The sequence below is a fragment of the Lutra lutra genome, chromosome 10, assembly GCF_902655055.1.
Source record: "Lutra lutra chromosome 10, mLutLut1.2, whole genome shotgun sequence".
Taxonomy (NCBI): Eukaryota; Metazoa; Chordata; class Mammalia; order Carnivora; family Mustelidae; genus Lutra; species Lutra lutra.
In genome coordinates, this window is record NC_062287.1 from 70,066,897 (window position 1) to 70,079,574 (window position 12,678).

Consider the following 12,678-nt stretch of genomic DNA (forward strand, 5'->3'; position numbering starts at 1 on the left):
CTAGCACATTGTGTGTGTTTCTTACTTACCGTCCCCCTGGATCGATGTGAGTTGGGTGGCTCTACCCCAAAAAGTGTTCAGGACTCATCTTCGTCCATCTTTTGGCCTTGCTGTATTGTGACTTTCCAGTTGCTGTGGCTTCACTTAACAGGTGGACTGGGGAAGAGAGAAGGACATGGAGAAAATATGCCTTCTATTACAATATAGTTTAAAACTGTTCAAGACCACCCACTTTCATTGATTCCTAGGGAACTTTTTGGAGGGAGAAATTACTGTCAGTTAGAGTGGTTGGAGAAGGCCTCTCAGATGAGGTGGGATTAGAACTGAGTCCTGAAACATTGGTATTACCAGGAGATAGAAGAAGAGAATTGACGATATTTTGGTCTGGACATGTTGCGGTGCCATGACCAATACATAGCATTATGGAAGGGCACGATGTTTTTGGAGAACCGTGGAATCCCCTATTGGGTAACGACTAATATTTATTGAGTTCCTACTCAGTACTAGACACCTTGCATTGCGCTGTTTGGATGCTACTAGAACATGTGACATATCAGACTTAAATGAGCCTTAATAAGACAACATTCTGTGAATGGGCTGTTCATGTTTGACTCCTTCTATGCCCCAGATTGCATGGTTCTCTCCCCTATGTCTTCTTTCCCAAGGGTGTATAGAACCCCTCAAACTGGGGCCTCATCGTGACTCAGTGAGGGAAATAGCTTGCCCAGTGTAACCTCTGAGTGTGATTTATGAAACAGGATGTATCCAAATTTTCACCACGCTGGAGCTATTCAATTTTCTCTAATGGCTTTTATCTGAAAATTATGTCTCTTTGTGGCAGTCACGACCAGTAAGTCATTAGCTTAAAGTATACTGGTTGTTAATTTTAGCACCCTGGGATCTGGGCCCAGGGAGAGAGAGCTCTCACTTTTGCAAATCAGAGCTAAGGAACGTTTGAGCAGTTGGCTAACATTCACATCAGGAAAAGTTAGAAAGTAAGAAGGGATAATTAAAAAAGTTAAAGAGTAAAAAGCAGTTGACTAGTTGGATATAGTTTAGGAGGCTGTAGTGTGGCCTCCATCTGGCTGTTCCCTGACTGCGAGGTACTTGTCCTCACCAGGAGAGAAATAGAACCAGTCTTATATCAAGCACCCCTGTGTGCTGGCTGCACATGGGATCTCAGTGATCCACACCGTAGCATCATGAGGAAGGAACCATTGCTTCCATTGTCCTTCTTATATACCCAACTTTACAGACAAGGACACTTAATGCCCGTGATCATATGGCTAGTAACTGACTCCAAATCTCTAATCTTAAGCAACAGAGGTCTGGACTGGGGTGGCCCAAAGGTCCAGCCGAGCATCTCCCAGGGACTACGCTCTGCCAAAGGTCCTGGAGGTTGGGGACGCCACTTGCTCCTTCTGACCCTTAGAAAGTCAGCAGCTCAAGTCCAGCTCCCAAATGCCAGCAACCGCAGTTTCCTTGTGTGGTTCAGGGCTGGGTGCTCATCTGATGGGCGGCTGGGATGTCGGAGTCCTGGAGCCAGGAAGGACCCACCCTGGGGTATAGGATGGGGGTCAGCATGGCTTTCCAGTCTCCAGGAATTTGGGCTTCCTCTAAGACTGTTACACATGCTCCTTCAGGAAAGGCTGCCTAGGGCTTGTCTTTGACAAGTTGGAGCCATTTAGAAGATGGGCTGTCATATTGATTGGGGACTGGGGCACATAGAACTTTGCAGGGAGATCTTGACTCTGGCTCCTTCTCTCAGACCTCTGGGGAGTCTGCATCAACCTGCCTGGCTCATTCCAAAACTGGGCCTAATTAAACTAGGAATCCCTGTAATTTCTCTCTCCACTTTTCATTTCCCTGTGTTGATAGCAGCAGCAAAAGAGAAAGAGCATGAGTAACTATCCCACTTTGTAGATGGCGAACTGCCAGAACCATTGATTTCCCAGGGTAAGTCACTCTGAGCATGGGTGGGTCTCTCAGGGCTCTAATCACACAAAGCCTTCCTTGGATTTCCCATGGGGAAGTTGATGGCAGTGAGGAGACCAGGGTGCATGTCCCAGATATAGCTCAGCTGCTGTGTGACTTCAAGCAGATCTCTTCCCCTCTCTGAATCATTCTCTCCATCTGCCCAGACTCGTCTCTGTGCTTCAGTTTCCTCATCTGAAAAATGGGGATAACAAGAGTATTTTGAAGATGAAATTTAAAGCACTTACCATAATGTCTAACATAATGTTAGTATCCTAAATATTTCTCCCTCTTCTCCTTCTCATTATTATCATTATAGTTATTATTACAAAGCAGGAATCCCTAAGGCCTCCTACTAATTCTAATACTCTAGCTTTATGATGTGAGCTCCTCCAGGAAGGCTACCTAGATTGTGGCTGGAGGCTGGAGGCTATAGTCTTACCCTTGACATATTTGTGCAGGTGGGATTCTTGTTACTTTTCAGGTAAAGCCTAGAAGATAGATGTATCCAGTTAATCAGGGGGAGACTCGGAGTCTTGCCTGTGCTTTGTTGAAACTGTTCTAACTCTGGAATGGAGGAGCAGAGCTCAGGTCTGGGTGGCCCCTGTCTGACACACAGTCATTCTGGGCTGCCCAGCTCTGGAGCCCAGAGGTCTCTTCTGTCCACTTACCGGACCCTGTTGCCTGACAGCTGTAAAATGTCACTCGGGCTTCCTCTAGAGAGTTGCTCTGTCTGTATTTCATAAGGCTCAGCCCATTCAGTAGGTTATAGTAGTCCATTCAAGCTAGGTGACAGCCTGCTTAGTTTCTTGTGCCTCCCCTGGGAATGAGAGTCAGAGAGTCAGATATCTGATTGCTGTAGGATGCTGACCACCCCAGCTCGCAATACTGAAATGTCTTGATGTCTATTGCCACCCTCCTGCAGATCAACAGGGCCTTGAGTGGGGGCAAGAGGAAGCTCATTGTCATTACCTCCTAAAGCTCATTGTAACCGCCCTCCTTTCTACCGCAAGTCCCCATGGCTCTAACCCCAGGACTTTTGTGGTCCCCCTTGGGAGTAGCATCTGTCTCTTAAATGGACCCCTGCTGCTGGCCTCACTCCCTGGAGTCCATCCACTTACTGGTCACCATGGAAGCTGAAATTCCACTCTGATCATTTCAGTCCCTACTCAAACAACCTTCAGCGACTCCTTATCACCCACAGAATAGAGTCCAAAGAATCTGGCATCCAAAGAAGGTGCCACAGAGGCGCCTTCCCTCCAGCCCCATGAAGGAATCTGGGTCCCTGAATACTTGCTTCATTTTCTTTTTGCCACTTCTCACACTGCTCTCTTGGCACTGGATGTCCTTGTCTTATCTTCACTTGGCAAAATCCCACCCTGCATTTAAGACCCAGTTCAGCTGAAAGTGGCTACTCCTTCTTCTGCATTCCCATGCCACTAGGATATTTTCCCTAAACCCCTCCCCCAGCCTGAAGTGCTCACTACAGCCTTCTAGAGACACTTGCAGTTCCTTGAAATTCCCATGTTCTTCCCTCTGCCCCTGCACTCTTCCCTTTGCACCTCCCCCTTTCCTTTGTCTTCAAATGCCTCTTGCAAGGGTCACTTTTAGGGTCATGCCTTGAGAAACTTGCCGTGACCCCTTCTCCCCACCTTCCATTCCTGCCTAGCACAGCTGGAAAGCCTTCTGGACCTCCCTTAGCAACCTCCCTTTCCCCCCCCAGTTTTTGCAGCTGTCATGCAACTGTCTTTTGTCCGTCTGTCTGTCTGTCTGGAAGAACTTGCCTAGCAGAGCAAAGAGCTCATGGTGGGGAAGGAGCCTGCTCAGCCAGGTATGATTGGACAGTGAGGACCACAGAAACTCAGGAGGGGCAAGTGGCTTTGTCTCAGTGGGTGTTAGGATGCCAAGCCCTTTCCCTGCAGCGTATATGGTTGGAAAAGGCCCTCCCACAACCCTCTCAACCAGTACTGATCACAGTGTGACAGCATAGGCGCCTGTCTCTCTTTTACCAGTGAGTAAGCTGGGGTTCCGGTAAGAACCCACCCAGTCAGTCAATAAGAGTTCATCAATCTGATCGATCTGATCACTGTGCACCAGGCACCTGTCAGGAGGGGGTGTGGGGGATACAGCAGTGGGCAGGACAGACCTCTAGTCCCTGCTCCCAGGATCCTCAAGGGAGAAAAGTTAAAGCCACTAATTTCAGTTGTTTAATTACAATTGTGATAAATTCTAAGAGAAATAATGAGGGGGTAGGGGATCACATAATGAGGGACTTGATTGAATCCCCATGTCTCATTCCTCCCCCACCCACTCCCCCAGCTGCCTCCTCCCTATACCTAGCACAGAGCAGAACTTAACCTCTTTCCACAATATTTACTGTCCTGCCTTGTTGACAGCCCTAATGGATTCTGCAGATTAAATAATCCCAGCCCAGCCTTGAACCATACCAAGATTGGCCCATCAAACAATGACAGAAGCCGCTCCCGTCCTGGTTCTAACTGAATAATTTACTGTAAATCATCTACCATTTCCTTCTGAGCCCAAGCTGGCTTGTTCGCCAAATGGAGGTGAGCAAGGTCTGCCTCTAAGAAGAGGCAGGAGAGAAATGAGCTGTCCAAATGAGCAGTTGTCACAGCGGGCATTGAATTAAATCAGAGAAACTTAAGGCTTCAGGTTTGTCTTGTAAACTAGCCTCTTCTGGTGAGGGAGGCATTGCTGAGAGCCCCAGAGAACCAAGGCTGCAGCCTTGAGGGTGAGATTTCCAATGAGTTAGGAAGCGCCTTGGGCAGGGTTGTGGGGTGGGGACGGAAGTGATGGAGCCTCCTCTTTCTCACTCACTCCTGCCTGTGTCCTTTCCACTGTTCTCAGGGCCAAGGCAGCATCTCTGCCCTGAGACACATTTCTCAACTCCTCCTTCCATGAAGAACACTTCCTCTTTGAGGCTGCCATGTGCCAAGCACATGATTCTTTCCCTTCCCTTCCCTTTCCTTCCCTTTTCCCTTTTCATTTCCCTTTCCCTTTATCCTTTCCTTTCCTTCCCTCTTCCCTTCCCTTTTCCTTCCCTTCCCTTCCCTTCTCTTCCCTTTCCCTTTATCCCTCCCTTTCCTTTCCCTTCCTCTCCTTTCCTTTTTCCTTCTCTTCCTTTTTTCTTCTCTTTTTCCTTCCCTCTTCCCTTCCCCTTCCCTTCCTTTCCCATTTATTAGGGGCTTTTGCAAGTGAACATATTTAACCCCTATGAAGCTCCTAAGAGGCAGGTATAATTGAGGTAACCTCATTCATGGGGGTTCATGATTTTCTCAAGGTTATGCACTAATCTGATATAGAGTCAGGATTTGAATCCACGTCTGTCAGATCCCAAAATCCAAGTTCTTTTTCCAACACCATTGAGGACAGACAGTGGGGAGCAAAGGGATTACCTTGAGTCCATTTTCTGACATGCTGTCAGGAGGCATCATACTTGGAATTTCTGCTCACTAGGATGAACCTAGCTTAGGGCTTAGGGAAGGGGGCTGCCAAGGCAGCTGGCTGCGGGAGCTTCTATGAGGGCTGCATCCTTGAAACAGGTCTCTCTGTAAAGCTAGTGACACTTAAGGCCTTAGCTGGGATTATGGTTTCCTCATCCCTGATTCCTTTAGGGCCCACAGCTGTTCACATGACTCTCACAAAAGGAACCAAGAAATGAGGGACAGAAGAGGTGTGCCCACTATCCACGCCCCTCTTCCTTCCTCCGTTTGAGTGGAGTGTTGGCGATCTGCTTCATTTTTCTAAGGACTGTTCTTCTGTCCTCTGGCTGTGTCATAGAGGGCCAGCACCAGACGAAGCTGGAGGACTCCCAGTCAGGGAGGTGGGAGCAGAAGGAGGCCCTTGGTGTGAAGGAAGAGAGCTGGAGGGCTAAGTGTGGTTGTGACCTTGGAAGGGAGTTTGGCTTCCCATTAGCAAATGCAAACACCTGTCATTTGTTGTCTGTTGTCGTCATCCCTCCATCTGCTCCAGGACCTCCCCTCGAAATCCTAAAGCCTGGACCCTAGTCCTCTGTGTGACCCTGAGCAATGCACACACCACCTCTGAATTTCAGAGTCTCATCTGTAATGGGCATGATGATCGTATAAAATGAGTTAATACTATATGAGGCATTTAGAACAGTGCTTGGCTCATGGCACGCACTCAATAAATGCTAGCCATTATTATTATTAGAGACATTTAAAAAATATCAGCTGGGTTAAACTCTTGGTACTTCCTATCTTACCTTCCAGATGTTCTCTCTTACCTGTGCCCCATCTCCAGTGCCTCTGAGCGGTGGCTCCTCTGTGAGCTAGTCTGATTCACAATCTTGTCTTCTACCACGCGGGTCATCATGTAGGATCCTGGGCCCAGGCTCACACTGAGCAAGATGTGCTTTCAGGCACCGAGGAGCCTTGTCCCACTGGGGGAAGAGGCAGGCATAAATAATACAGTCAGTAGACCGGGCAGGAATGGAAATGCAACCCACACGTCCCCACGAGGCTTCCCCTGCCCCTGGGAAAACCTGCAACCCCAGGAACCAAGGTTTTGTTTGCTGGATGTCTCCACTGGCACAACTGCTGGGAGGCCAGGGGTGAAATGGATGAACAAGGACATCTCACCGGGGCATTTTAACGAAATCAAGATATACCAGGTTTACTGTCGTGTTCCCCTCTGCTAGGAGCCCACGGTCCCCTAATGAAAAGGAAGCCGATTGTCTGGGCCTGATTTGTTCCTCCTGGGCTCTGGCTGGCTTCTGCCTGAGGGGCTCACAGATCAGCAATTAGGAATCTGTTCTAGGATTTCAGGGTCACTGAGCTGTGTTTCTAGAATCTACCTCTTAGAAATTCAGGTCATTCTCTTGCATCCAGGTTTCTGCTCATGACAGCTCTCCCTTTGTCTGGGGGCATCAGATACAACTTGATCGGATCCATAGCTCCCCCAATACCAAGGACATGCTTCATCTCCTCACAGAACCCTGACTAGATCACCCTTTGAAGGGCCTTGGAGCCCATAAGTTTGAATCCCCCCTTCCCCGTTTGTACACTGTATCCCTTTCTGCTTGATGACGGAGTGGAGGTAAAATAAGATTTGCTTGCGCACTGCTGTCTGATGACGTCGTAGCATTCACTCTGCGAAGCTCGGATTTCCCATTGGGTTTCTTTGGTCCTGCGCATCAGAAGAGGAACAGTTACCTCCTTTTATTGTTTCTGGCTTTTTCTTGTGTGCCATCCTTTTCAGACTGCTGACTCACTGGGTCCCAAAAACACACTTTTTCAATCATGATCATAACACTAGAGATAACAATGGCGATACTGCCAATGTTGATGGGCTCTCATCAAGCACGATCAAAGCGTTCTGGGCTTTGTCTCATTTTCTGCGTCGCCTTCAGCATAACGGACCACAGGGCTGAGCGTACAGCAGACTCTCGGGGCATGAGAATAACAAAGGGCTACTGTTTATCACACTCTCACCCTGGCCTGACACTTGCAGAGTCCTTAAATCAGGTCACTGTTATCATAGATAGCATTGACAATAGATACAATAGATAGTATTATTCTCAGTTACAGAGAAAGAACTCAGGCTCAGCATAAAGGTATTAAAAATGTATTCCACTCATCTTTTCAACAGATACATAGAATGCTGGCTGCATGGCTGGCGTTTGGGTTACGGGGCTTATAGGGTGGTGGGACCCGCAGACCAGGAAATACGCAGTGGGAGTGAGTCTCCGCAATTACATAATGCCCTAGTTTATTCTGAGCTCCTGGCTCCCATACTTTCCAGATCGACTGTTTTCTTCTTTATTCCACGCGTCATAAAGGGTACATTATGTCCAGCGATATCACTGTTAATTAAAGTCCTCCTCCATTCTTTTCTCATAAGGGTCATTTGTAATCATGGAGTAAGAGTTTACTTTTTCTGGATTCATTTTACCCTTCCTAGCTATTCTCTTCCCACAAGTTCATACTTGTGTTTTCTCAGAAAGTCTTGAAATCTGCTGTTCTTCAGCTCAGGGCATGCCAGATGATGGCCAGTCCTCTCCTGGGTTGCTCTACCCAGGCAAAAGCAACAGAATCTCCTTTTTCCTTGGGGAGGGCTTCCTCCCTGGCTTGAAGAAGGAGGTGGCAGAGAGGGAGGAACAAGGAAAGGACAGGTGACAGGAGGAGTCCAACAGGTGGAAGGACATTCTTGTCTTGGTCCAATCTGTGAAACACAGGCAAACCAGGTAGGTCCTCAGTGCTGGGATTGGAGGCCCCTAGAACCTGGTTTACCATTATCAGTTAGGCTGCTTTTGGCTATCTACCAGCACAATCTTCACTTAAACAACAAGAACTTTATTATCTTACATAATAGGCCTAGGGGTGGGCCAGACTCCAGGGATCACTGATTGATTCAGTGGCTCAGGGATCAAGGACCCAGATTTATTATTCTCTGTGTGCCAACTTTATTCTCCCAGCTGGGTCCTCCCTTGATTGCAAGATGGTCTCCAGCAGCAATGAAGTGACGTCCTTCCTTGCTCAGGGCCAGCGGGACAGATACAGTCTCCTTGTGGTTTGCAGTTAGGAGAATGAAAACTTTTTCTGGAAGCAATTCTGTCATGGCTCATTGGTCTGAATTGAGTCCCATGCCTATTCCTGAACCAGTTAGTAGCAGTTTGGGTGAAATTATATCATCTGATGTGGAATGGGTTTGGGGAAGCAACCACCATGCTCATTACAGAGTCACATTTCCCGGGCATAATCGAAGTAAATAACCCAGTGTTCTGATGGTTATGGAGAATTAGTGTGTAGAGTTTCCAGATTTAGCAAATAATACACAATGCCCATAAATGTGAATTCCAGATAAACCATAGATACTTTTTAAGTATCATGTAATATTTGCTGGTCTATGTGTCCCAATGTTTGGAACAAAGTGAGATGGGTTAGGCAAACATTTGATAATGGGAGATAAAAGATTGTAGGGATTCCTAGTGAGCTTGGGACGTAGAACTAAGTCCTGCACTACTTGTGTGAAGACAGTGGTGTCTAAACTGGTTCAAAAAGAAGAGGGTGAGGGGGCCTTCCCTCTGCACCTGCCTTGGCTCCTTGTAGCCAGGAACTGGGAGAGAAAATCATTGCACCTCCTCTCTCAGGGCATCCCTTGACCTTGGCCTACTCTCCCTTTTTCCAGGGTCATGACCACTGTGGGAAGGCTTTGCTACAAATTGGGATCAACATGATGGCATTGCCTGGAGGCCGGCATCTGGACTCCATCCCTCTGCCCGGTCAGCGGTAAGTCCCGTCTCTTAGGGCCAGGCCTCTGGCTGAGGCCCAGCTCCAGGATCTTGAAGTTGCAGGTAGTCCCATCTCTCTGTGCACTGTCCTGGACAGGAAGCTTAAGGCAAGGTATTGGGGATGCCATGTTGACTCAGGAGAGCCTGATAGAACTGGACCCTGAGACATGGAGGAATCAGGCATATCCAGTCCCTCAAGGAGCTGGAGTCTGTGATGCAGGCAGACAGTGAAACAAATGATTGAATGGGATGTTCTGCTAAGATAGGGGATCCCAGAGGAGGCTCCCAATCCCACCTGGGTCAGGAGGCTGGAGTCCTTGGGGGCCCTCGGGGTTATGGAAGCCTCTCTTAGAGTCTCTTGAAAGGGACGGCCTACTCTTAAGTGTCCTCTCCTTCTCCCAGGGCACCAGGGAGGGAACAGAGCACAGAGCTTATCCTTGGGGATATTTATTGTCCTGAGTTGGGTTGGGGGTGAGAGATGGGGAGGAGGAGGAGGAATCCACTGAGCAGAAGTTGAAGCCCAGATGATGAGGTGGGAAGGAGAGATGGGGGCACCAGAGGTGACTTCACACGCTGAAAGACCTGGGGACCTGGCTGGTCCTGAAGGTCAGAACCAGAACCAAAGGGGAAAGTACCAGAACAATGAATCTGTGGTGACCAGCTGTCCCTGTTGCCCCAGGACTGTCCTGATTTTGGCCCTGAAAGATTTGTGACTTTGGAAATGCTTCAGTCGTGGGAAGACCAGGCTCTTTCCTCTCTCATGCAGGTTTGATCACGGAGGACCTGTGCGACTGAGTGTTCAAGGCTTCCATCTTGCTTTTCTTTTCTTTTTTTTTTTTTTTTCTGAGACATTTTGATGGGGCCATTTTGAGGTAACAGAATCCAAGTAGCCCTTGTAAGACTGTTAAGTCACTGTTGTGTTGTCTGGTTTTGTTTTGTAGGTTTTGTTTTGCCTATCACAGGCATCATGGATATCTGAGCTCTATTCTGTCCTTAACCACATCCCACCTGAGTTATCATCATTCATTTCTACATTGCTTGGGTTTTGAGTATATTTCTAAGTGTGTGTTGCTTTTATTTTTTTATTTTTTTTTTAAAGATTTTATTTATTTATTTGACAGCGAGATAGATCACAAGTAGGCAGAGAGGCAGTCAGAGAGAGAGGAGGAAGCAGGCTCCCCGCTGAGCAGAGAGCCCGACGCGGGCCTCGATCCCAGGACTCTAGGACCATGACCTGAGCTGAAGGCAGAGGCTTTAATCCACTGAGCCACCCAGGCGCCCTGTGTGTTGCTTTTAAAATCAGAAAAAAATGTTGACTATTTGCTGAAAGTCTACTAGTACTGGGTTAACCTTTATGAGGTCATCTGTCTGCTCCCCCAAAGTCATCATGACAGCAAGGCTTATGGGTATGACATATAACTTGTGTGTGCCATTTAGAATAGAAAACCCTTTTAGAGACATAGCTGGGAATTTTCTGTGCAGCCTGATGCTGAGAATAAGAGATCCAATGGGGGCCCAGATATCTTTCCACATGGTATGCCTTAGGCCGAGCTCAGAGATTGTGAGAGGCAGACCCGTTGGGATCCATATGTGTTGGAAGAGCTAATGGCCTTTCACGAGGTGGGCAGTGGCCATTCAGCTTTGAACTCACGGCAACCTGGTTTCAAAGGCAGGGTCTACCTCTTATGACTGTGTGGCCTTGTGCAAGTTCTCACACTCCATCAGCCCCTCGGTTCCGGTTCTCTCATGTATGAAATGGGGATGAAAAGAATATCTACTTCATAGGGTTCATGTGTGAACGGAAGGAATTAGTGGGTACAAAGTGTCTGTAGTGCAGGGAACGCTACATAGGTGGCGCTCTTGTTTATTGAGTGCCTGCTGACTCCAGAGGTCCACCGTGGCTCTCAGGGCAGTCTTCTAGAAATCCCTTCCTGGACCCCTCTTGGCCAGTGATCTCACTAAGAAAGTAAGAATCACCCACAGACACTCCCAGTATTTTAAACCAGGAGGAAGTGGAACTGTTTTAGATGTAGTGGAATCATAGTCTTCCTGGCTCCTGTCCAGACCAGGCAGTAGGTTGGTACCACATACCAGATGGGCGGTGTGTTGGTTCAGAAGCACCTGGGGACTTCCCAGGTGCAATCTGAAACCAGCCTCTGTAAGCAGATGGCAGGAAGAGACCAAAGACAGAGACAGACCACTCCAGACTGGTGGGCAGCAGGTTTAGCAGGCAAGGGAACTTACATATGGAGCTTGTCTTCAGTGGTAGCAAGACATGGTTTCTGCACCTGCCACCAAATCTTAAAAGTTTATATGGAGGCCTTAAGTGGGTTCAGTTGAGTATACCATCCAGATGGTCTCAGCATCTCATCACTATCTCAAGGTTGTATCCCTGGGGCAGCCTCTGGGAGTCGGGAAGGCAAATGGAATGCACATTCCAAGGATGGGAGGGGTGGGGGGAGCCTCTGATGGCCGGGGTCCTGCGCACGGGTCAACTGGCGCCATGTCCTTTTGACGACTTCACCCAACACAATAGGGCTTTAGGACCCTTCCTCTGAGCCTCGTGGGTCCTGGGATGGTCCACCAGTCCCTGTGCTGGGGTAGGGGAAGCTGCTCTCAGAGGGCAGGTTAGGACAATGGTTAAGGACCAGGACAGTCTCAACTTAGTTCTTGGTTCTGTTGCATATTAGATGTGACCTGGGGCTTCAGTTTCTTCATGTATAAAAAGAGGATATTTACACTTACATCACTGAGTTGTAAAGAGAATTTAAGATAATATGTACAAAGCACCTGCCTAAACACGGAAACAGCCCCATCAGTGTTAAGCTCTCCAGATGAGGACTGGGTCCCTGGGGTAGCAAATTGGGGCAAAGGTAGATGAGACCCTGGCACCTTTTCTGCCTTGGGGAACCTCTCCCCCCAACCCGCCTCACTTCCAATCTCCTCAGAAATTTTAAGAATACAGAAATTTAAATCACATGACAATGACTTAGAAATTGGATTTCTCTTCTTTTGGAGGCAGGCTAGGGTTTCTGGTTGATACTGCACACACACGCACCTTGGGAGGAAGGTCCTGGACTAACGTGACCCTGAGAGTTCTGGCTGGCTACAAAGCTGCAGCCTGAGAAGGGGTTTGCTTAGAAAGTCTTCAGCCCTAAAGTTCTGATGGGGCGGGGTGGGGGAGGGGCAGAGAGAAGGTGCTAGTTCCTTTAGTATATTCAGAGCCTGGCCTGGCCAGAATATTGGGGGAATGTGATCCCTGGGCCTAGCAGCCTATTAATTTCATGTGTTTTGGGGCCAGGTGCATGGATCATGTTCCCAAAGAAGGCTTATGTGTATTCACAGGATGTCAGGAGGGTTAATTTACCCAACCCAGTCTGCACTGTGGACAGATAATAGCAGCTACCTCTTCTTTCCTCTTGTTCCAAGCT

At 48.2% G+C, this 12,678-nt stretch overlaps 1 protein-coding gene across 3 annotated transcripts in view; it reads left to right on the forward strand.

Moving 5' to 3' along the window:
- INSC (INSC spindle orientation adaptor protein) overlaps positions 1 to 12,678 on the forward strand; it is a 128,166-nt gene that overhangs the window by 30,979 nt on the left and 84,509 nt on the right. For all 3 annotated transcript variants that reach the window (XM_047693998.1, XM_047693999.1, XM_047694000.1), the window contains exon 2: positions 9,145 to 9,245. In XM_047693998.1, coding sequence (XP_047549954.1) covers positions 9,145 to 9,245 — 101 coding nt within the window. The remainder of the gene's footprint in view (positions 1 to 9,144; positions 9,246 to 12,678) is intronic.